This window comes from Rhinatrema bivittatum, chromosome 3 (assembly GCF_901001135.1).
Source record: "Rhinatrema bivittatum chromosome 3, aRhiBiv1.1, whole genome shotgun sequence".
NCBI classification, from domain to species: Eukaryota; Metazoa; Chordata; class Amphibia; order Gymnophiona; family Rhinatrematidae; genus Rhinatrema; species Rhinatrema bivittatum.
The window spans coordinates 530,293,874-530,315,289 of record NC_042617.1 but is presented as its reverse complement, the minus strand read 5'-3'; the positions used below and the strand labels follow the sequence as shown (position 1 = coordinate 530,315,289).

The 21,416-nt window shown below is 42.7% G+C and overlaps 1 protein-coding gene across 4 annotated transcripts in view; it reads right to left on the bottom strand.

The window, feature by feature from the left end:
* The window catches only part of TMEM214 (transmembrane protein 214), a 239,828-nt gene extending 225,797 nt beyond the window's left edge, over positions 1-14,031 (bottom strand). The window contains exons 1-2 of one of the 4 annotated variants that reach the window (XM_029596290.1): positions 13,668-14,031; positions 10,399-10,494 (exon numbers count right to left, since the gene is read on the bottom strand). In XM_029596290.1, the coding sequence (XP_029452150.1) occupies positions 10,399-10,494; positions 13,668-13,806 (235 nt within the window). In that variant the 5' untranslated portion in view covers positions 13,807-14,031. The remainder of the gene's footprint in view (positions 1-10,398; positions 10,495-13,667) is intronic. The other 3 variants (XM_029596291.1, XM_029596293.1, XM_029596292.1) reach the window with 3 other exon arrangements.
* Positions 14,032-21,416: the final 7,385 nt, after the last annotated feature.

Below are 21,416 nucleotides of genomic sequence, written 5' to 3'. Positions count from 1 at the left end.
CTCAGCCACCTTTGATAAGAGAGAGAAAGGTGTTCCTCTCTCTCTTGCTCCCGGTGGGTTGGCAAAACTTCACTGGGAAACGTTGGGACAATCCACCCCCCCTGAGCCCTCTCCTCTCTTGGGCTATCTGGGACAAAAGGATTAAGACCTACCGAAAGGCTGAGTCCTCTGAAAGAGTGACCCTCTGTAGAAAAGAAAATGCTTGGAACCCCGGAGACGACCCCTTATACCAGAGGGGCACTGTAACTGTTTCGTATCCTCTGACAATCTGAGGGACCAGAGATTCACCTCACTTACTGTCCAATTTTTCCAACTTGCTTCCAAACAAGAGCGAGCCTTTAAAGGGCATTTTTGTAAGATTAGCCTAGGCGGCCGCATCAGCTGACCAACATCGTAACCACTACCACCAAAGCCACTTCTCTAGCCGAGGTATGGACCAAATCACAGCCCTACATCAGCTAAAAAAAGGCAGCAGCGGATTCCATTACTGCTCTGGAATTCACTCCAGAATCATCAACTCCCTGAGAGAGAAGCACAACAAGAAACTATCTGTAAAGTCATCACCACTGCTTCAAAGACTTGCTTAAGGATAGCTTTAATCCACCTATGATTTGTGTGTTTTTATATACTGAAGTTTGGTGCAAGCCTTCACTCCGGTTTACAAATATAACTTTACATTATTTAATTAAAAATGTTTGTATACTGCTTTTTCAAATAAAAATTTAGTCAAAACGGTTTACGGATTTAAAACAAATAATTGAATTTAAAAAAACACTTCAATAAAACAAAATCTAGACATAAAATCTAAAAAATTCAATAAACAAGGTCACAACAATTGATATATGTTAACAGTACACTAACATTTATCTTTATTAACGGTAGCATGGTAACATTTATCTTTACTAACATTGTTAATATTTACTTGTTCAAATTTTAGGAGAAAATGGTTTATCTTGATGTGGAAATGTGGATCAGTGGGTCTGGAGAGTATGAGGTTCAGTTTTCAGGAGTGGGGGAGGGTGGATTTCATGAATCAGATGACTTGATTGTGAGGAGTTTACTAACCAATGCCGTTTTTGTAAGTTTGTCGAAATAGCCATGTTTTGAGTTGGGTTTTTTTTTAATATTTTAGTGTCATTTCGTAACCTTAGGTTTTCAGATAATGAGTTCCATAGGTGAGGTCCACCTATTGAAGCTGCTCTCTGTTGTGAGGCTAGCAGTTGTGATTGATGGGATGGCAAGCAGAGCCTTATTAGCTGATCTTGTGTTGCGCTGTGGAATATGTTTTTAGAATATAGTATTTAGACATTCGTTTTCATTGATATTTATGTTTTTGTGAATTATGGAAAGCAATTTGTATTCTATGCATTTCCCTATGGGTAGCCAATGTAGTTCCTTTAGTACTGGGGTGATGTGTTCAGATCTTTTGTGATTTGTGAGTATTCTCGCTGTGGCGTTCTGTAGTAGTTGTAGAGGGCGTGTGGATGATTTGGGTAGTCCTATTAGTAGCGAATTGCAGTAATCAAAGCTCGTAAATATTAGGGATTGAAGAATGGTTCTGAATTCAGGTTGGTTTAGGAGTGGTTTTACTCTCTGAAGTATTAAGAGCTTGAGGAATCCTTCTTTGGTTTTCATGGCTATGTGTTTTTTGAAGCTCAATTCAGGGTCGAGCCACATCCCAAGATCTTTCACATTTTCACTTAGTTTGATCGTGGTGTTGTCTATTTGGATTGAGTTCTTGGGTTGGTTTAATTGGCTTTTTCTTTCAAGTAGTATACATTTGGTCTTGTCCATATTAAGGCACAGATTCATTTGATTTAGAATATTTTTTATTGTGTTGAGAAGGATGGCTGCTAGTTTGAGAGCACTCTCAATGGTATTGGTTACGGGGATGAGTAGGTGAATGTCATCTGCATACAGTTAGTAAGTGATGCTGAGGCTTGAAATTAGTTGGCATAAAGGGAGTAAGTAGATGTTGAACAGTGTGGCAGAAAGGGCTGAGCCTTGTGGCACTCCGGTTTCTAGAGGAATTAGTTCTGAAAGGGAGTGAATGTTTACTTGAAATTATCTGTTTACAAGGAAAGAGGTGAACCAGTTTATTGTTTTACCAGTTAAGCCAATTTCAGTCTGTGGAGAAGTGTTTGATGGTCGCCTGTATCAAAGGCTGCGGATAGGTCTAGTAGTATGAGGATGTATTGTCGTCCTTTGTTAAAACCTTTTAGCATTGTGTGGTTAGGTTGAGAAGTAATGTTTCTGTGCTGTGATATTTCTGGAATCCATGTTGTGTGGAGTATAGAATGTTTAGTTCCAAATGATCATTTAATTATTTCAGGACTACCTTTTCTGTTAGTTTGGCCAGGAATGATAAGTTTGAGATGGGGTGGTAGTTATTGAGCTCAGTGGGGTCCAGGTTTTTTTTTTTAATAATGGGTTTAATTCAGGGTGTCTGGAAGATTGCCTTCTTTGAGTGATTTGTTAATGATTGATGTGATGATTGGGGTGATTGTGTGGGATAGCTCTTTTAGGGTTCATGTAGGTATTTTATCGAGTTTGTGGCTTGCTGGGTTGAGGGTTTTGATTAGATTCTCAGTTTCGATGAATGATATGGTTTCAAATGATGACCATGGGGTTAAGTCCTTGTTGCTTGTTTGTATGTTTTGTAAAGGGGATTTGATTATATTTTCAGTAATTTTACTAATTTTGTTTCTGAAGAAAATTGCTAGTTCTTGGCTTAGATTTTTGTTTGAGTGCGTGTTAGTGTTGTTCGTGTCTGAGGTAAGGTTTTTTTTCTATGTTGAACAGAGTTTTTGGGTTGTTTGTGTAGTTTTGGATTTTTTTGCTGTAGTAGTCTCTTTTAGAGTTGTTTATCGAGTTTTTGTAGAATGCTAGGTAGGTTCAGTATCTGGCTAGCGTTAGGGGGCATTTGTTTTTGTGCCATTCTTTTTCTTTTTTTCTTAGTGTTGATTTGGTATCTCTTAGATCTTTATTGAACCATGGGTTATCATTATTTCTTTTGTTATCAATCTTTTTTGTTCTTTCTAGGTTTAGATTATTGGCGATTTCCGTGGTAATTTGTTGCCATGAGTGTGTGGCATTGTTTATGTTGGATAGATCTATGTTCTTTAGTTGTTTTCTAAGTTCTTGTTGTAGTGGTTCTAGGGTGAATGGAGGTCTGTATTTGAAGGAGTATGGCTTGTTATGTTCCTGGTTGATGCCAGATACAATTTTTGTCTTGCAGTTTATGAGGCAGTGGTCTGACCATGGGATAGGAGAGCAGGTTACTGTGGGGTTTGTTATGAATTTAATCACCATTAACATAAAAAAATGTATAATTCTATTGGATTGTATATGTAATTAATATTGATACATGTAGGAAAAGGACAAGATTTATAACATTCAGCAAATAGTCTTTATTATGAAACTATGATACTGGACTTTAATGGCACTTCTTATAGATAGTATTAACATATACAATTCCTAAACTTCTATATGTGCCTTTCTGTAAACCGTTGTGATGGTATACAACTTAACGACGGTATAGAAAAGATTTTAAATAAATAAATTAGTGAATATCAGGTCTATTGTGTGTCCTGCTTTATGCGTTGGTTTGTTTACTAGTTGCGTGAAGTTAAGTGTGGTTAGGATATCTATCAGGGTTTGGGTGGTGTGGGATGGGGGCGGGGGGGGGGGGGGGTTTCATCAGCGCGGAGATTGAAGTCTCCAAGTATGATTGTGGGTTTTTTTGTTGTTGATGGTAGAAGTGAGAAACTCAATTAGTGGGGAGATGTCATTATCAAGTAGTTTGGAGGGGCAGTAGATCAGGCATATTTGGAGCTTATTAGAGTCGAATAGGGCTATTACGTATTGTTTGGGAAGTGAGTTAGGTATCAGTTTCATAGCGAGACTTTTTTTTTTTTTTTTTTTTACTATAAGCATTATACCGTTGCCTCTGCGGGTTTTCCTGGGAATTGAGAAGATGTTTTATGCGCTATTGGCTAATTGGTTTGCTCTTACATTGTCTATTTTTAGCCAGGTTTCAGTGATCGTAATGAAATATGGTTTTTGATCTTGCAGCATGTCTGTGATTAGCATGATTTTTTTTAGTGATAGATTGCGCGTTTGAGTATGAAAGTGAAGCATATCAAGTATTTTAGAGAGAGTCATTGATGGTTATATTTATCAAGTTTCGTTGTCTCATTAACGGGAGTTTTGAGGTCTCGTGGGTCATCATTACTTTGTTGAGTAGCTGTAGGTTGTCTGTCTTCGCTCTGTTAGCTCTCTTGGGTTTAGTTATGATGCACATACTTCGAGGCTGCTCTTCCCTCCACGGGGATAGTCTACTTAGTGATGGCAGAGACCAGTGCATCCACTTTGGGAAAACGGAGTGACGCGGACGTCACGTGATTCGCCGCGCGTTCGCTCCGGGACCCTTGTTCGACTCAACCGGAACTTTTGGCCAGCTTGGGGGGGGGTCAGGAGGCCCCCCCCAAGCTGGCCAAAAGTTCCGGTTGTGTCCAACGAGGGTCCCGGAGCGAACGCGCAGGGAATCACGTGACGTCCGTGTCACGCCGTCACGTGCTCCTCGCAAAGGAATACAGAAATGGCGTCCTGACTCCCCGCTCGACCACCAGGGAGTTTTGGTAAGTCTTGGAGGGGGGATTAAGGAGGGTGAGGGGTTTAAATTTTTATTTAGGATCAACAATCGCGATTTCCAACGTATTCAACATAGCTATGCTGAATAAGTTGGAAATCCGATCGTTTTCGCCTCATCACTTTTTTAAGTTAAAAAAAAAATTACGTTGCGTTTTACATATGCGTTCAAAACGAATGCACACCCCTAATCATCAAACCATAGTAATAAGGGACATAATAAAATGATCCTGTTCAAAATTTTGTATATCCTTGAAACACATTGAGATGGCAATGAAGGGTAGGTATCCACACTTGTGCCTTGTTTGATTGTAATTAGTGTTTGTATACAAACAGTCAATGAATTTCGTAGCTCTTGAGAAACCCTTGTGCATTACATCCAGGGCTGCACTGACTTTGGTGATTACTGAAACATGGGGATAGCAAAAGAATTGTCAAAGAACCTGCAAGCAAACAGTAGTTCAACTTTATAAATCAGGAAAAGGATATAAAAAGGTATCCAAAGACTTGAAAATGCCAAAGAGTGCTATTCAAACTCTGATCAAGAAGTGGAAAATTATGGGTTCTGTTACTATCAAGTTGACCAAGAAAGATTTCAGACAACTGCCAGCAAAATTTGTCAGGATGCAAATAAAAACCCACAAGCAACTTCCACTGAAACACTGACTTCTCTAAAACAAAAAAGTGGTGTGGGTGTTTTAGCAAGCACAATAAGGAGATTTAAACAAAAACTGGCTACATGGTTGTGTTGCCAGAAAAAAAGCCATCGCTGCACCAACACCACAAAATAGCCAGCTTACAGTACACCAAACAGCACCTAGAGAAGCCTCAAAGCTTCTACAACAAAATTTGGAGTGATGAGACCAAAACTGAACTTTGTGGTCACAACCATAAATGCTATGAAGAGAAGCACACCATCCCTACCGTGAAGCTTGGAGGTGGATCTCTGCTGTTTGGGGGGGGGGGGGGGGGGGGGGGGGGGGGGGAGAGCTACAGCAGAAAAGGAATTTAGTCAAAAGATGCTGCATTCATCTTGCCATCAATTATCAGAAAATACTGGAGAATTTGCATTCATCATGTGTGCGTGGATGAGAAAAAGTGAGGGAGCCTGTATGAGGGTGTGCGTATGTGTACTAGAGTCTACCAGAGCTTCTCAACCAGTGTGTCGCATGCTCCCGGTCTCTCCCACTGCTCTTTCTTCCCAGCTGCTGTTGCTGCCGGGCTATCAGCACGTTCAAGCCCAGTGGGAACGGCAGCAGTGCTAAAAGAAGCTGTGGCACCCGTGGCTGGCCTTTTCTTCTTCCCGCGCCTGCCCCCCCCCCAGTGACCCGGAACAGGAAGTGATACGCAGTGCGCAGGAAGGAGAAAGAGCTATGCTGCATGATAAAGTAGCAGTGGCGGCTGCAGCATCGGCCCCCGAGCAATTGAAGCAGCCGGTAATCGAGAAAGGAGACAGCAGTATGAGCCTCCCGCGGCCGATGGGATTCTTCTTTCTTGGCCTGCGGGAGCTGGAGGAGGAGGTTGCTGCAGCTACCATTTGTGCTTGGGGGGGGGGGGGGGGGGGGGGGGGGGGGAAGAGGAAGTGAGTGAAAGAGAGAAGCAGCCAGCCAGCCTGTTTGTAAGTGGGATAATGTATTTGTTTGAGAGCATGTGTGTGATTGAGAGAAACTGGTCAGAGAGCTGATGTATGTATACATGTGAGAGACAATGAAAGTGACTGCTCAAGGAGATGACTGGTATGTGTGTGTGTGTGTGTGTGTAAGAGAAAAAGCATGGAAGTGAGAAATCTGGGTATGTGAGAGAGCATGGGAGTGGGAAGCCTGTGTGTGTGTGAGAGAAAGACTGGTGTGTGTGAATGTGAGAGAAAGAATGTGATTCAGGGAATGAGAAGCCTGGGCAGTGGAGAGCGAGCATGGAAATGAGAGAGACTTGTGTGTGTGTGTGTGTGTGTGTGTGTGTGTGTAACAGAGAGAAAATGATTATGGGAATGAGAAGCCTGTGCATGTGAAAAGTGAGCATGGGAGTGAGAAACCTGGGTGTGTGTGAGACACAGCATGGGAGTGAGAAGCCTGTATATCTGAAAGAGAACATGGGAGTGGGAAGCCTGTGTGTATGTATGCATGAGAGAGATCAGGTGACTGGTGTGTGTGAGAGAAAGAAAATGATTATGGGAATGAGAAATCTGTGCACGTGGAGAGAACAAGCATGGGAGTGAGAGACTGGTAAGTGTGTGTGAGACAGAGAAAGTGATTATGAGAGTGAGAAGCCCATATATGTAAGTAGAACATGGGAGTGGGAAGCCTGTGTGTGTGTGGGGGGGTGTGTGTGTGTGTGTGTGTGTGTGTGTGTGTGTCAAAGACTGTTTGGGAGATGATTGGTGTATGAGAGACAGAAACTGGTCATGGGGGCATGACTGGTATGGTGTGTGTGTGTGAGAGACATGGGCACTAAGGAAGAGGACCATGAGTATAGAGCTTAGCCTCTACTGCTGCTTCTGCTGTGTGCTATGGCCTGCATGGAAGAGGAGTAGGACAGCTGCTGGAGGAGGTAAGTAAAGGTGGCTTTTTAAGTTTATTTTTCTTGATTGACTGCCATTTTAATTATTTAATATTATGTGATGTGTCTGCTTTTTTTTAAATATTTTATTGATGTTTGGAGAATTTTTAACAGTTTTTATGAGTTTAATTGGATGTTATTCTGTTCATAGCTGTTTTTTTTAACATTTATTATGCTTATTAGTATAGTTTTACAATTATTTCTGTGTGGGGATCTATAGCTGCTTGCTAGTTCTGTTTTCCTAATAAGAGGTGTATTGGTTTTTAGGGCCTGATTTAATATTTGTAGTGTTGCTTTTTCATAGATAGAGTTGCTCCTGTTTGAGTGTATTCCATAATACAGGTGTTAACTGTGTGCGGATTAGTTTATGTGCATTATTACAGATCCTGGGAGTATGTAAGGTCGGTTCTGTGTCTGTTACCGAGATATTTTACTAGCATGTAAACGTTTTATCAGTCTTATTTGTTGTGTTTTCTCAAGAGGACATGCATTGGTGGTAAACTGCTCTTTTCATAAGTAGGGCTATTGAGCCTGGAAGTAGAAGGAGTTTGAGTTGCTGTTACTGAGATGACACCAGAACATCTTTTTTGTAGGGTGAGTTGTATGGGGAATATCATAATTCTGCTTTGCATCCATTATTGTGGGTCGGGGGGTTCCTGTGGATGCAAACTGTACTTTTACATTTAGCCCCGTGACAATCATGGGTCAGTGTGTCAAGCATGTGAGAACCATCTGTCAGGTGTACCCCGACAGAAAAAAGGTTGAGAACCACTGTACTAGAGAGAGGGAGCATGTGTGAGAGAGGGAGGGACAGAGGGAGCCTGTGTGAGGGGCAGTAGTGAAAACCGGGTCAAACTCTGGGACTGGCGATAGAGTGGAAGAGTTGAGCCTAGAGGTGGAGGGGAGAGATACTGGCAGGTGGAGGAGTTGGAGCCTGAGAGGGCAAAGTGGCCAGGGGAGTAGGGACAACAAGTGGAAGGGCCACTCTCACAGTGAATTTCTAGGGAAATTCTATTCAAAATATTTAAAATTCTGCATCTTTAAATAACTTTTTTCTGTATTAATTTAAAATGTAATTACTTAAAGACTCATGTAAATTGTGTTATTTTGACCAATATACAATTTGCAGAAATTTGCAAAATTTTAAGTTTTTGTGCGCAGAATTCCCCCAGGAGTATATTATGCATCACTGAATAGCACAATTTGAAACATTAAAAACAGACAATTTATTTGATCACTCATGTTTTCTTAAAATGCTACACATCGTACAAATTCTCCAGGGGTATGTAAACTTATGAGCACAACTGTATATATACACAGTAGAAAATGGCTAAGGCAATCTGCATTAATAAAGAAAAAGTTGCAACAAGATTAATGAGACAATACGCCTATAATAAAGGGGTGGATTAAGCAAAAAAGTCCATTAAAACATTGTGTGAAATTGTATTTTCAGTATGCTATGAAGCCCTACCAATGGCAGGCATACATACGTACTTATTTTTGCAAAGAAAAAGTTCATTTAGAGCAAAGAAAACTAGAGATAACAGCAAAAGTTTTGCATCTGTCAATTTTCTGCATGTCTAACAATACATCGGAATCATACACCTGAACTACCAAACGTCAGTAGGTAACTATGTGATTTGAACTGGAATTTGTTTTGTTACATAAATGTTTCATACTTGGAGTACCTGCAGATTGTGCTAGACTATTCTATGTTTCTGGCAACCTGGGTCTTGCCAATTTGATCCAAGAGCACCTGTTTTTGTATCCCCTTTTTCTGACATTTCTCCAAAGAATCTTTTGAACAGTGCTGAAAAGAAACATTTTTTTTTGCTTTTCATCAGCTTCTACTCTTCTAGTCCTGTGAGACAGCAAAGGAATCAAAAATACCTACACCAAGAAATTAAATCCATTCTGGTTAAAGTTAAAAAAGCTTCAATTTGAAGTATGCACAAAAGTACTTCCACAATGTAAGTGGAAATATAAGTAAAAGAAACATGTAATAGAATGTTAATGATTAACAAATTGTTTATCCCTTTATCTTTAAAACCAATAAATTCTATTGTACATTGGTTCAGTTAACATGATTATCTTGATGCTGTGATAACCTTTTGGAATCAATGAGCCTATAAATTGTATCTTGCTTGAACTGTCCAATAATTTTGACAGTTATAAAACTAGCCTACCAGGGGAAACCTTTGAGATTATCTTCCCTATCCAAGATAACTAAATAGAGCATGAGACAGGTTCAAGACATTAGATCAGGATAAAACTAAGCATTTAGCTACAAGATCAGTCCTTGATTGCCCTGCTGTGCACATTTGAAAGTTGATGAGGTTACCATCCAATTTAAACAGAAGAAAGAAATAGGTATTACTAATAACTTCCTACACATACTAAGCTTTTTCCTCACAGACACAAAATGGGGAAAACCTGTTAGTACATAACCCCTTAAGCCTTGAGTGGATTCTCTTCTACAGGTAGGGCCAGTGTTCCCCTGTCTGTGGTAGGGCTCCCACAGACAGGGGAAAACTCTGGCTTCTAATGGTTTAAATAAGGAGATCAAATGGTCTGCCTTTTTTTGAATGGCGAAGATATAGAATATTGTATATACATGTATTCATTTTTTGAACCATGACATGAGCGTTTTCATTGGATGCAGTGGAATTGTTAAATGACACGGTATAGAACATGTGCAGCCATTGACGTTTGTAGTGCCGCATGGCGGCTGAGTAGATGCAGGATGACAGATTGGTCATATTTTGAGATGATTTGAGATGCGAGTGGTGATTTTGGGTATATGTATGAAGATACATATACTTGCCTATGCCTATGAAGATATGATAAGCAGAGAATGTGATTTTAAGAATTTTTAATTAAGTTTGAATTACTTCTTAATAAAGTTTAGTAATATAGCATATGGACATATGGAAACTGGGTTGTGGTACTTTATATCAGGATTGATACGTTGTGCCATAGTACCAATCGCAGAGGTGTAAAGCAATGGGTGAATATTAAGGAAGATGACTAATGTTTTATTGAGATTACCGGGTTTAATAAATGCTTGACAATATTGACATTGCCACAATAACGGTACGATTTTATAAGATTAAGGGAGGGGGAGAGGTAACCTTTGCATTGCTGCTGTACAATACATGATAATTATATATTTATGATATTTGTATTACATACTTGATTGAAATGCTTTCCCCTGAAGAAGCCCAGGGTTGGGTGAAATGAGGGACCCTTGTTGGGATTGTCCTGAAGTAGAAAATCGGTGGAACAGGTCTAAGAGAACAGTGATATCCATTATTTTTCTGATTTTTTATTAATTTTATTTATTTTTAACTTTTATACACCGATATTCTTGTATAGAATACAAATCAAACCGGTTTACAGTGAACAAAAAACCTCGCATGGGAGCATTACATAGAACACTAAACAATGAATAAACTCTGAATAAATAACATTGAACAGATGGGAGACAATGATTGAAACCAAGGATGAACACGTTAATAAATGAGATACTAAGAACTTAGAGCTAGACCGATGAGCTATGTGACATTGCTCAAGAAGGTTAATAAATACATAGATAAAACTTAATTACAAAATACAATACAGCAAGCTAAGATGCATTGGTTTGGCTAACGTGACGGTATGAACTGGTGTCATCATTCTGGAAATGCTGATCTAAATAGCCACGTTTTGAGTTTTTTTTGAAGGATATTTTAATATCAATGTTTATAGGTTTTGTGATTTTAATGTAAGGGGGTAGAATGATTATGGGGTGGTATGATCAATTGTGATGTGTGTGACAGAATAAATGGGACATCTGTGGGATTTGGCTACAGATGTTTAAAATAATTATATATAATTGTACCTGCATTTTCTATGTAATATATAATTGCTTTTAAGATATATCTATATAAATAAAAATGTTAAATAGTTTGTACAAAATCGCTAGTCTCGGCAACCACTTAACCGATTGCGTTCAAATTTGCACACAACCTTCAGTCCCATACGGGAAGGATCTTATACACTTACTTTACATATATGTCACACCTGTGACAGGTAAAAAAGGTTTAAAAATTGGTTCCACAAAACAGCGACATCTGGTGGACGTCAGCGCAAGCGCAACCTCTTACACCTTTCACAAACACTCAAACCCCCCCCCCCACACACACATGACAAATGTATTTAATTAACATACCCTCAGAACACACAGAAATCCACACTCCTCACACACACCCCCCCCCCCCCCCCCACACACACACATGCCAATTGGACTTACTTCACACACCCTCCTAAAACACACCAAATTCCAGGCTGCTACACCGGGGGGGGGGGGCGCCACGCAATTCCCACAACTTCCGAACTCACAGAAAAACACCCTCTTCACCCCCCACGCACATGCCTGTTCTACTTACTGCCTACACCCTCCGAACACACACAAAACCGGAAACAGGTCCGTGCTGCTCTAGCGGGAGGCCAAGAACGGACCAGGACACATGGCGCCGACGGCCCTTTCCCTTACTATGCCACTCGGAGACATCAATGGCATCAGTACCCCATGTGACATAGTACGGGTGCGGGCCCGTTGACGCCATTTTCAGGACTGGCAGCCAGTGGACCTTTGCCCTTACTATGTCAGGGAACCTGGCGCTCCCATTACTCCTCCCCAGTGACATAGTGAGGTCAAAGGGCCGTCGGAGCCATTTTCATTGCTAGCAGCAGACGGCCCGAACCCAAGTCCTGTGCTCCACCAACTAACAGTTTGCCCAGGTATCCGGGAGGGGGGGGGGGTGCACGGTGGGGGGCCGTAGTTATTTTCTTGCGCGCGTGTTCAGGGGTGGGATGTTTCGGTCATTCTGCAACTCTCGCGGGGGGTGGGAGTGTGGGTTACTGTATTTCGCAGGGGGGGGGGGGGGGGAGGAGGGTGTGGGGTGCGTATCTAAACACACCGTTTATGCTGGGGTTCTTTTGGGGTGGAAAGACGGAGGGCACACACAAACACAAAACGTCCCTGATCTCGGAAAGGCACCAAATTAGCCCTCCAAAAAACACTTAACTAAATAGAGTGCTAAGTCGGCAAACCTGACAATCTGTATATCTGCACTAACAATGGAACACCCAAAAATATTGTATACCCACAAGCATTGCAAAATTAAACATATTACAGACATCCCCAGGCTCTGTTCTGTCTTTTCAACTTAACCAGGCTCTGCCACAGCATGGCGAATGAGGGGGGAGGTGAGTGTCAGGGGAGAGAGTTGGAGTGGGGACAGGGGAGGGAAGGGGGGGGTGAGTGACCAAGGGGGGAGGAGGATGAGTGACTGAGGTAAATGAGCAAGGTGAAGGGGGAGGGAGGGTAAAGAACCTGACTCTGCCACTGCAACGCGTGGCCGGGTTCCGCTAGTTTAATATAAAAAAGTTTTATATGAAAGTAATATGTTTTGAAATTATAACTCCCCTATGATTCCCATAGGCAAGGGAGCAAGGGTGGAAGATTTTGCCCCAGAAATCAGACAGCAACAGCTTGTGGGTGCCTTCAGAATTTGGTGGCCAAAACATACATACCTATGCTGCCTGTCCCTAAATCCAGTCCTGTCTACAGGGCAGATTCGTGACTTCTGTTTAGTTATTAACTTTTTTTTTCAGTTCAGATATCAGTATTAAATTTTTCAAATGACCAGTCTGAGGATACAAAAACCATTCATTTTCAGTGGTATCCAAATGCCATCACCATTATACTGTTATTCCCTCTACAAAACATAGATTACAAGCTGACAGACAGCAAATCTCAATAAGACTTCATATAGCATTAAGGATGCAAAAGAAATCAAAAAAGTTGCTGGAGTGGTTGTTAAACTTTCTACATTTTTTAAACCAAGCATCATTTGTTGTCGACGGGAAGATGGCATAGCAACTGGCCCCTTTCAGAGCAGGGCGTGAGAAGAACTTTGCACTGTATTTGTCAAAACTGTTTTACGTTACGAAACATGACCTTACTGCACATAAAATGTTGCAGTCTAGACAGAACCTGGCTCCCGAGGACTGCTAAGCATACAAACACATTTCACGGAAGATAAACGAACACTAATTGTAGCGAGGGAAAACAAGAGAAGGGCACAGTCGGAAACCCACCCACCAATACCCCAAACATTTAACCCAATTTTCTCTTATCTGTGGCACGAAAACATTTTCAGACGTACACAATAAGGCCGCCTGCTACTGGGCAACTCTCGGTTCTTACAAGTCTGATGAAACGTGCCCCAGGCTAGAGCAGGCAGCGGGAAAGTGCGCGAGGTTAGGGATTCAACACTTCGGGAATGGTCACTGGTGCTGGGGGGGGGAGACAGGTGCCCGCATATAACGCTCTGTCCCGGACCTGGCGGAGCTCGATGTAAGGGGTGGGGAGGGAGCGCTAGGAGACGGTGAGCACGCCTGAGCTCGGTACTCACGGGCCGGGTCTATCCTGGGAAGGTTGGCCTCCCCCAGCGCTTTCCTGCCGGCTGTACCTCCTCTCTTACCGGCCCCGGAGCCGCCGCCGGGCTTCTTGTTCTTCTTCACCACCTCCCACTTGCCGGGTGCCGAGGCCATGGCCAGTCCGTGGGGGGGTGGTGGCGGCGGAGGACAGAAAAGAGAGACGGCACTGGAGTTAGGCGGCTTGCGTTACTCTCTCGCACCACACGGCCCAGCACAAGCCGCCACTGAACCACCCGGAGAAAGAAAATGACTGACGTGTGCTAACAGCCAACGAAAACACTTTACAGGGCGCCGCGCGACGCTTTTACTGAAACCGCCCCCCGAGAGCTCGCCGCAGCCGGGCGTTCGGCTTCGCCACGTCTGTTTCCGCCCCTTTGTGACGTCATTTGAAGCCAAAAGTACTCGCGAGCTCTTTTCTGCATGCGCCAGATTTAGAATGTATTTTTTTGGATGGGTGTGTATTTTTTTTATAACGAAGTTAAGCTAGCCTGATTATTGAACAAGTTCTTAATTTCCAGTTTTACAATTATAGTTCAAAATCCTCACACCGTTGGGGTATTGGGAAGATTGTCACCTGTACTGCATGACAGTTTCTACAGGGAACAGGGCCAGATTTAGGCAGAAGCAACAAAGGCACAGGCCTAGGGCGCCAAATTCTGAAAGCACCCAAAAACTAGGACTCTGCTTGCTGCTTCCTGATTTTTAGACGAAGAAGCGCCTGCCCTCAGTTATCAGCCTGTGGGCACCCATAAGCTTAAAGCCAGCCCTGATAGAGAAGGAAACAATGAGGTCCATGTTTAGACACAGAATAGCAAATGTAGGTCTGGATTCCGGCAGCAATGGAGGGCAGGGGGCGAAGTGGGGGGCGGACCTGCGATCACTGCCAGCGTTCACGCCAGTGTAGTTATTTGGCGCAAAACCGCCACCAGCGATATGTCCGCAGCATCGGCCCTGGTGCCATCCTAACTCCTCCTCTTCCGGGGCGACTCCGCCCCAAGCTAGCTATCGCATGCAAAAAGTCCCTTTTCACATGCGATAGCGTTAGAGAATGACCCCCTTAGCCAGCTAAACTGATCCGGTAACTTTGGAGGTATATTCAATAGTGCAGCTGCAGTATTGAATAGAGCTGGCTATCTTAAATGGCTAACTATAGCCATCTAACTTTAGGGCAGCTCTTTAGCCTGACCAGCTAAGTCATCCAGTTCACCCTGACTATTGGAGTTAGCCAGTTAACTTAGCTTCCTAAGTCAACTCCTCCCAGTTATGCCTACAACTTAACTGGCTAAATTCTAGCCTCCTAACGTCTTCGGTGGCTAGAATTTAGTTGGATATGTGCCCAAATATTCATTTAGCTGGCTAACTTATGAGCCTGCTAAATGTTTTTGAATATGGACTTCAATATTATTGTATATGTCATGCCACCAGCAGGCGCTAGCACTGCCTTAATTCATAGACCAGTGTATAGTGCACCCCTTGGGTTTGCTTTCTTCTGCTGTAGAAGCAGAAAGGAGTTACAAGTTTGAAAATTGTGAGCAGTTGTGGCAGTTATCAAGGCTTTAACCCTGGCTACTGTCCAGTGGCACATCATTTATATACATTCATAATTCAATCATCTTTCATTTTAATCTAAAGGGGGGAGTATTAAAAAATTATATTTACCATACTTGCCACATGCTTGGATCAGAAATGGTGGAGCATCATACAAGCTGAAAGGAATTACCTTGGGAAATCTGGTTATTTTTATTTATAAAAATATGTTCCACCTTTTAACAAGGCATGGCCTCAGGGCAGCTTGCATTCAAATTTAAATGTTACAGTAACTTTAAGCAAAATACTTACTGTAACTATCAATTTGCTTCAGTTGTAACTGTATCAGTATGAGAGTTTCCTTCTTCGAACAAAGAATAAAAAGGTAGGGCAGTTGCACAGATAGGGTTAAACAAGAAGATTTGGTGCAGTAGAAGGGTTGTAGGAGTATTTTTTATTTTTTTTTAAGGGGGGGGAAGAGACAGTCACCTTCTAGGAATTAGAAGTACCCATAAAAGAATCTAGAATAAGAACAGATTCAAGAGAAGAGATGCACTCAATAAGGTAGTTGCCTGGTATAAACAAACAAGAGTGCAGAGGTGATCAGTGTTTCCTAGCCCTTTCCTGGAGGCACATCTAACCAGTGGTGTTTTCAGAATTGCCACAATGAATATGTATGAGATACTTTGCATTCCCTTGCTCTCCCATACATGCAGATCTATCTCATACATATTCATTATGGATATCCTGAAAACCAGACTTGTTAGGTGTGCCTCCAAGAGAGGGTTGAGAAACAATCGTTTAAGTTATAGGCATTGCTCAATAGTTCTGGTAGTCAAGTTCTTGGAGGAGAAGTCCATTAACAGCTATTAATCAAATTTACTTAGGGAATAGCCACTGCTATTAATTGCATCTGTAGCATGGGATCTTCTTAGTGTTTGGGTTTTGTGGCCAGGTTTGGCCTCTGTTGGAAACAGAATGCTGGGCTTGGTCTGACCCAGCATGGCAATTTCTTATGTTCTTAAGTCATTAAGACTGAAAGTAATGACTAAGAAATCTAGGGGAAGGCCTGGCCAAACAGCCATGCCATAGCTTTTTTTATTCCAGAAAGTGAAGTAACATGGCGCAAGGCAAAGGGAGAGCAGAACCTTGTTCCAAAATGTTGGTGTATAGCAGCTGAAAGCACAAAGTCTTGTACAAGTCAACAGAACTGTAGCTAACCTTGGCCATAGGTTAGCTCAATAGTTCTGGTAGTCAAGTTCTTGGAGGAGAACATAAGAAAATGCCATACTGGGTCAGACCAAGGGTCCATCAAGCCCAGCATCCTGTTTCCAACAGTGGCCAATCCAGGCCATAAGAACCTGGCAAGTACCCAAAAACTAAGTCTATTCCATGTAACCATTGCTAATGGCAGTGGCTATTCTCTAAGTGAACTTAATAGCAGGTAATGGACTTCTCCTCCAAGAACTTATCCAATCCTTTTTTAAACACAGCTATACTAACTGCACGAACCACATTCTCTGGCAACAAATTCCAGAGTTTAATTGTGCGTTGAGTAAAAAAGAACTTTCTCCGATTAGTTTTAAATGTGCCCCATGCTAACTTCATGGAGTGTCCCCTAGTCTTTCTACTATCCGAAAGAGTAAATAACCGATTCACATCTACCCGTTCTAGACCTCTCATGATTTTAAACACCTCTATCATATCCCCCCTCAGTCGTCTCTTCTCCAAGCTGAAAAGTCCTAACCTCTTTAGTCTTTCCTCATAGGGGAGTTGTTCCATTCCCCTTATCATTTTGGTAGCCCTTCTCTGTACCTTCTCCATCGCAATTATATCTTTTTTGAGATGCTGTGACCAGAATTGTACACAGTATTCAAGGTGCGGTCTCACCATGGAGCGATACAGAGGCATTATGACATTTTCCGTTTTATTCATCATTCCTTTTCTAATAATTCCCAACATTCTGTTTGCTTTTTTGACTGCCGCAGCACACTGAACCGACGATTTCAATGTGTTATCCACTATGACACCTAGATCTCTTTCTTGGGTTGAGGCACCTAATATGGAACCCAACATCATGTAATTATAGCATGGGTTATTTTTCCCTATATGCATCACCTTGCACTTATCCACATTAAATTTCATCTGCCATTTGGATGCCCAATTTTCCAGTCTCACAAGGTCTTCCTGCAATTTATCACAATCTGCTTGTGATTTAACTACTCTGAACAATTTTGTGTCATCTGCAAATTTGATTATCTCACTCGTCGTATTTCTTTCCAGATCATTTATAAATATATTGAACAGTAAGGGTCCCAATACAGATCCCTGAGGCACTCCACTGTCCACTCCCTTCCACAATTAATCAAATTTACTTAGGGAATAGCCACTGCTATTAACCTTGGCCATAAGCATCACTGCCAACGGGTGCCATGCTGCTTACCCCACTCATGTAGTTATCCATGATGGGACCGGAGTCCTGGCACCCCTCTCAATGCTAGATCTTTCTGGCCATGCCACCAGCTGGCAAAAGGGGTCAAATGCCTCCCCAGTCTGACTTCCTTTCCCCTGCAACAGTGCCAAGACTGGAGGGGGGGGGGGAGTCACAAACAGTAGACTGTATAAAGGGCATGTCACAGAAACAGAAAGTGAGGGAGCCAGTGTGTGCTTAGGCTCTGCAGTTTATCCCACCCCTCTATGGGTTTCCTAGGTAATAGGAAACCTATGTGGAAGGAGGTGGAGGGGCTGTGGCAGGGCCTGAGTACAGGCCCAAGCTCATTTTCTTTTTATTTCTGTTTCATCTGCCATCTGTGACTGCCCTACCACCCCCAGTACCAGGGTTCTCTTGGATCAGCCAAGTCAGGTGAGGGGAGAGGGCCATGGGGTTGTGGAGAAAAGAGTGAGGGGAGATGTTGGGCAGGAGGATTGTGGAGAAGGAAGGAGAAAAAGCTTCTCTTCTACGGGTCATGCATTCATGCTCTCCAGGACTGATTTGTGCCTTAAGTGAAAAAGGTGGCACTAATTCAGCAAACCAAGAAGCTGAATAAAAAAAGGAAAAAATACAAATAAAAATGGCAGAGGACCAGGAGAGTGGTGGTGTAAAAATGTCTTGTTCCTGGAAAGAAAAACATATTCACTGCTAGCAGCTCGTAAGCGAAACTCAAATGCCAAGTTTTTGTTTTCCTAATGAACTAAAATCAAACTAATCAGTTACAGTAATTATTTCTAGATATTGTGTTACCATTTCAAAGCTTTTTGGGACAGTTTCACTCTGTTCCATAAACTGAAGAACCGCACTGTTTTCTCTATTCAAGATAGAAACTAATCCTTGCCACACCTTTCAATAAATCATTCCTCTCAAATTGTTTCTTAATATGAATTTCAAAATTTGTTTAATCTGTGGCTCATGAATGAATGTAAGGGAAAGGGTATTCTGGCTAAGGATCAACCTCTCTTCACTTTTTTTTTTCTTATAAAGGAAATCATGTTTTTCAAATCAAGAGGTCAGTGTTTGCTGTAGTCTATTCACTTTTAGGGGGTCTTAGCATATAGGTAAATCATTATTGAGAGCTTTTTGTCTTTGTATACAAAGAAGAGAGAAGAAATCACCCAACATTCAAGGCTTGCTTGAAAGACAAAAGCTGAACAGACGTAACTTTAAAGATGAACACTGCAGTCTACTTAGCCTAGTGGGGGTTGTGAAAGGTAGTAACAGCAGAATGATGCAAACAAACTAAAAATATTTTCTATTTTCAGTGGTAACATAGTAGATGACAGTAGATAAAACCCAAATTGGCCCATCAAGCCTGTCCAGTTAAGCATGTACATTTCCATTTGCAACCTAACAAATCCTCCTTTCCCGCCATGGGTTTGTGGAGAAGAGAGTGAAGTGATATGCTGGGCAGGGGAGACAGAGAGAAGGACTGCTGGGATGGAGGAAAAGTCATGTAATAGTTGGAGACAGGGAGAGAGATGCTAGGAAGGGGGCAAAGAAGAAATAGAGGGACAATGGTGGTTAGAGAGTTGGGGGAGGGAATGAAGCAATGCTTGGTAGGAGGTGGAAGGGAAGAAAAACACAACGCTGGGTAGAAAGGGAGAGAAAAAGGCATCGATAGATTCTGCCCCAGAGCAGCAGCAAATGGGGATAGAAACTTCAGCACAGGACCTCTTGCAGTCATTGTGCACTGATAGCCCTAATGTATCCCACCTCTTGCACAGATGTCCATGGTAATATGAAGCCCACATAGGAGGAAGGGTCAGGGCACCACAGAGTCTCCCTCGCTGAATTTTCTATTCCCAGTTACTGCCGCTGTGAGGCCAGTGCCATTAAGCAGGACAGGACACAACTTGGAGGTGAAAAGGGATACCTCAAGAAAGGAAGACTGGGGAGGCGGTGACATCACGGGACAAGATGGCAGCTTGATCTAAGAGCTCCCGAATACCTCGAGCTACAAAGCGGACAAATTGCCATCCATTCTCCACCAGCCGAGCAGAATATAGAGCCAACGCTTTATTTTCACATCCCCTTAATGACATCTAAGCGCAAAGGCACAGATCTGCGGTAATTTTCGTATGCGAAGGGGGGAGAGGGCTTGGGAGGCCCCACAGACAGTGAGGTTTCTGTGATGCAGGGCTCAAATGCAGGAGACGAGGATGAGCTACCGAGCGATCAGATACCTCCGAGCTCCTCAGTACCCACCAGAACCGAATTCAGGCAATGGTTTAGCGACCTTCGCAAGGACATGAAAGATAATAAGCAGGAGATGATCGATAAAATGGCGGAGCTGCTGGAAGATATGGCTGAAATAGGCCGCTGCGTGGACGAGTGTGATAACAGGCTGGATGCACAAGAAGTGAAAGTAATAAATTGCAAACACAGAGTGACTCCTTAATGAAATCTGGTATAGACATGTCATTGAAACTAGAAGATTTGGAAAATAGAAACCGCAGATGTAATCTGCAATTTCGGGGAATACCAGAGACAGAGGCCTACAGCGAGTGCACCGAGGTGGTAAGATCTCTGTGCAAGTTTTTTTTATCACAGGAACTCACTGGAGAGTCGCCTGATATCGCATGCGACGTTGATATAGAAAGGGCCTACTGTACCCTGGGCCCCTGACTAGGCAACCAACCGAGGGACATAATAGCCTGCTTCTTAAAGTTCCAGATTAAGGAAAGAGTCCTAGCAGCGGCAAGAAAACAGCAATCATGGGTGTGGGAATCCCATACTATTTCAGTATTCTCTGATTTATCTCCGATGACACTTAAAAGGCAGCAGGAATACCAACCCTTAACATTGGTGCTATTTAAAGAAAATATACGCTACCGTTGGCTGTTCCCGACGGGGCTATCAGTGACAATCCACGACATTATCACTAAGGCTACTAGTGTCAGTGAGGCGGTGGCCATTTTGACTGCAGCCAGTCTACAGATTAAAGACAGCACGCCACCAGCATCCCGTGACCTGATGTATGTGTGCCAGCACACAGGAGTATGTGTGCTGGCAGCGGGCAGAAAAAGGCGGACGGAGATTGCGCCGGAACACTGGAGGGCCACTGCAATCGGTTGGAGAGGGCCTTGGATGAACTACATAAATGCAGGCACCGATGGAGATTCTCTCACAATAGTGGGATTTAAATCTTGGGGAGACACATGAGGAAGCTATGATTTGAGGCATTAGATTTCTCATGAAGACTCGGTTTATTATTGACATTATTTTTTGGTTTAGCTATGTTAGTTGCTGGTGGAGAGATGGGTTGATTCGAGATGCGCTATATGAGAAAATAGGGGGAGGGGTGCTGGATGTCTTGGCTGCGAGACTACACCAAACTCTTCTGCAACTTGCAGAACCGCCATGAGGCCATGGCATTTCACTTGGGGGAGAGGAGGGGGAGGTGGTGTGTGGGATGGGAGGAAGAGTGGCTTGAGCGAGGTAAGGTTATTGGATTCACATTCTAACTGTAGGGTGGCTTAGCGGCCGAGCAAGAAGGAGAAATAACTGGAGGAGTGTGGTGCTGCGACGTCAGTGGGCTGATAACAGCAATAAAGATAGCAGCAAAAGAGTGCCAGCAATACAGCCAAACATTGCTCTAGCATAATCTTAATGGCGCTACACTTTTTTTCCCTTAATGTCAAGGGCCTCCACACTCCGCGCAAGCGACATCTTCTTCGGCAAGATATACAAGACCAAGGGGCAA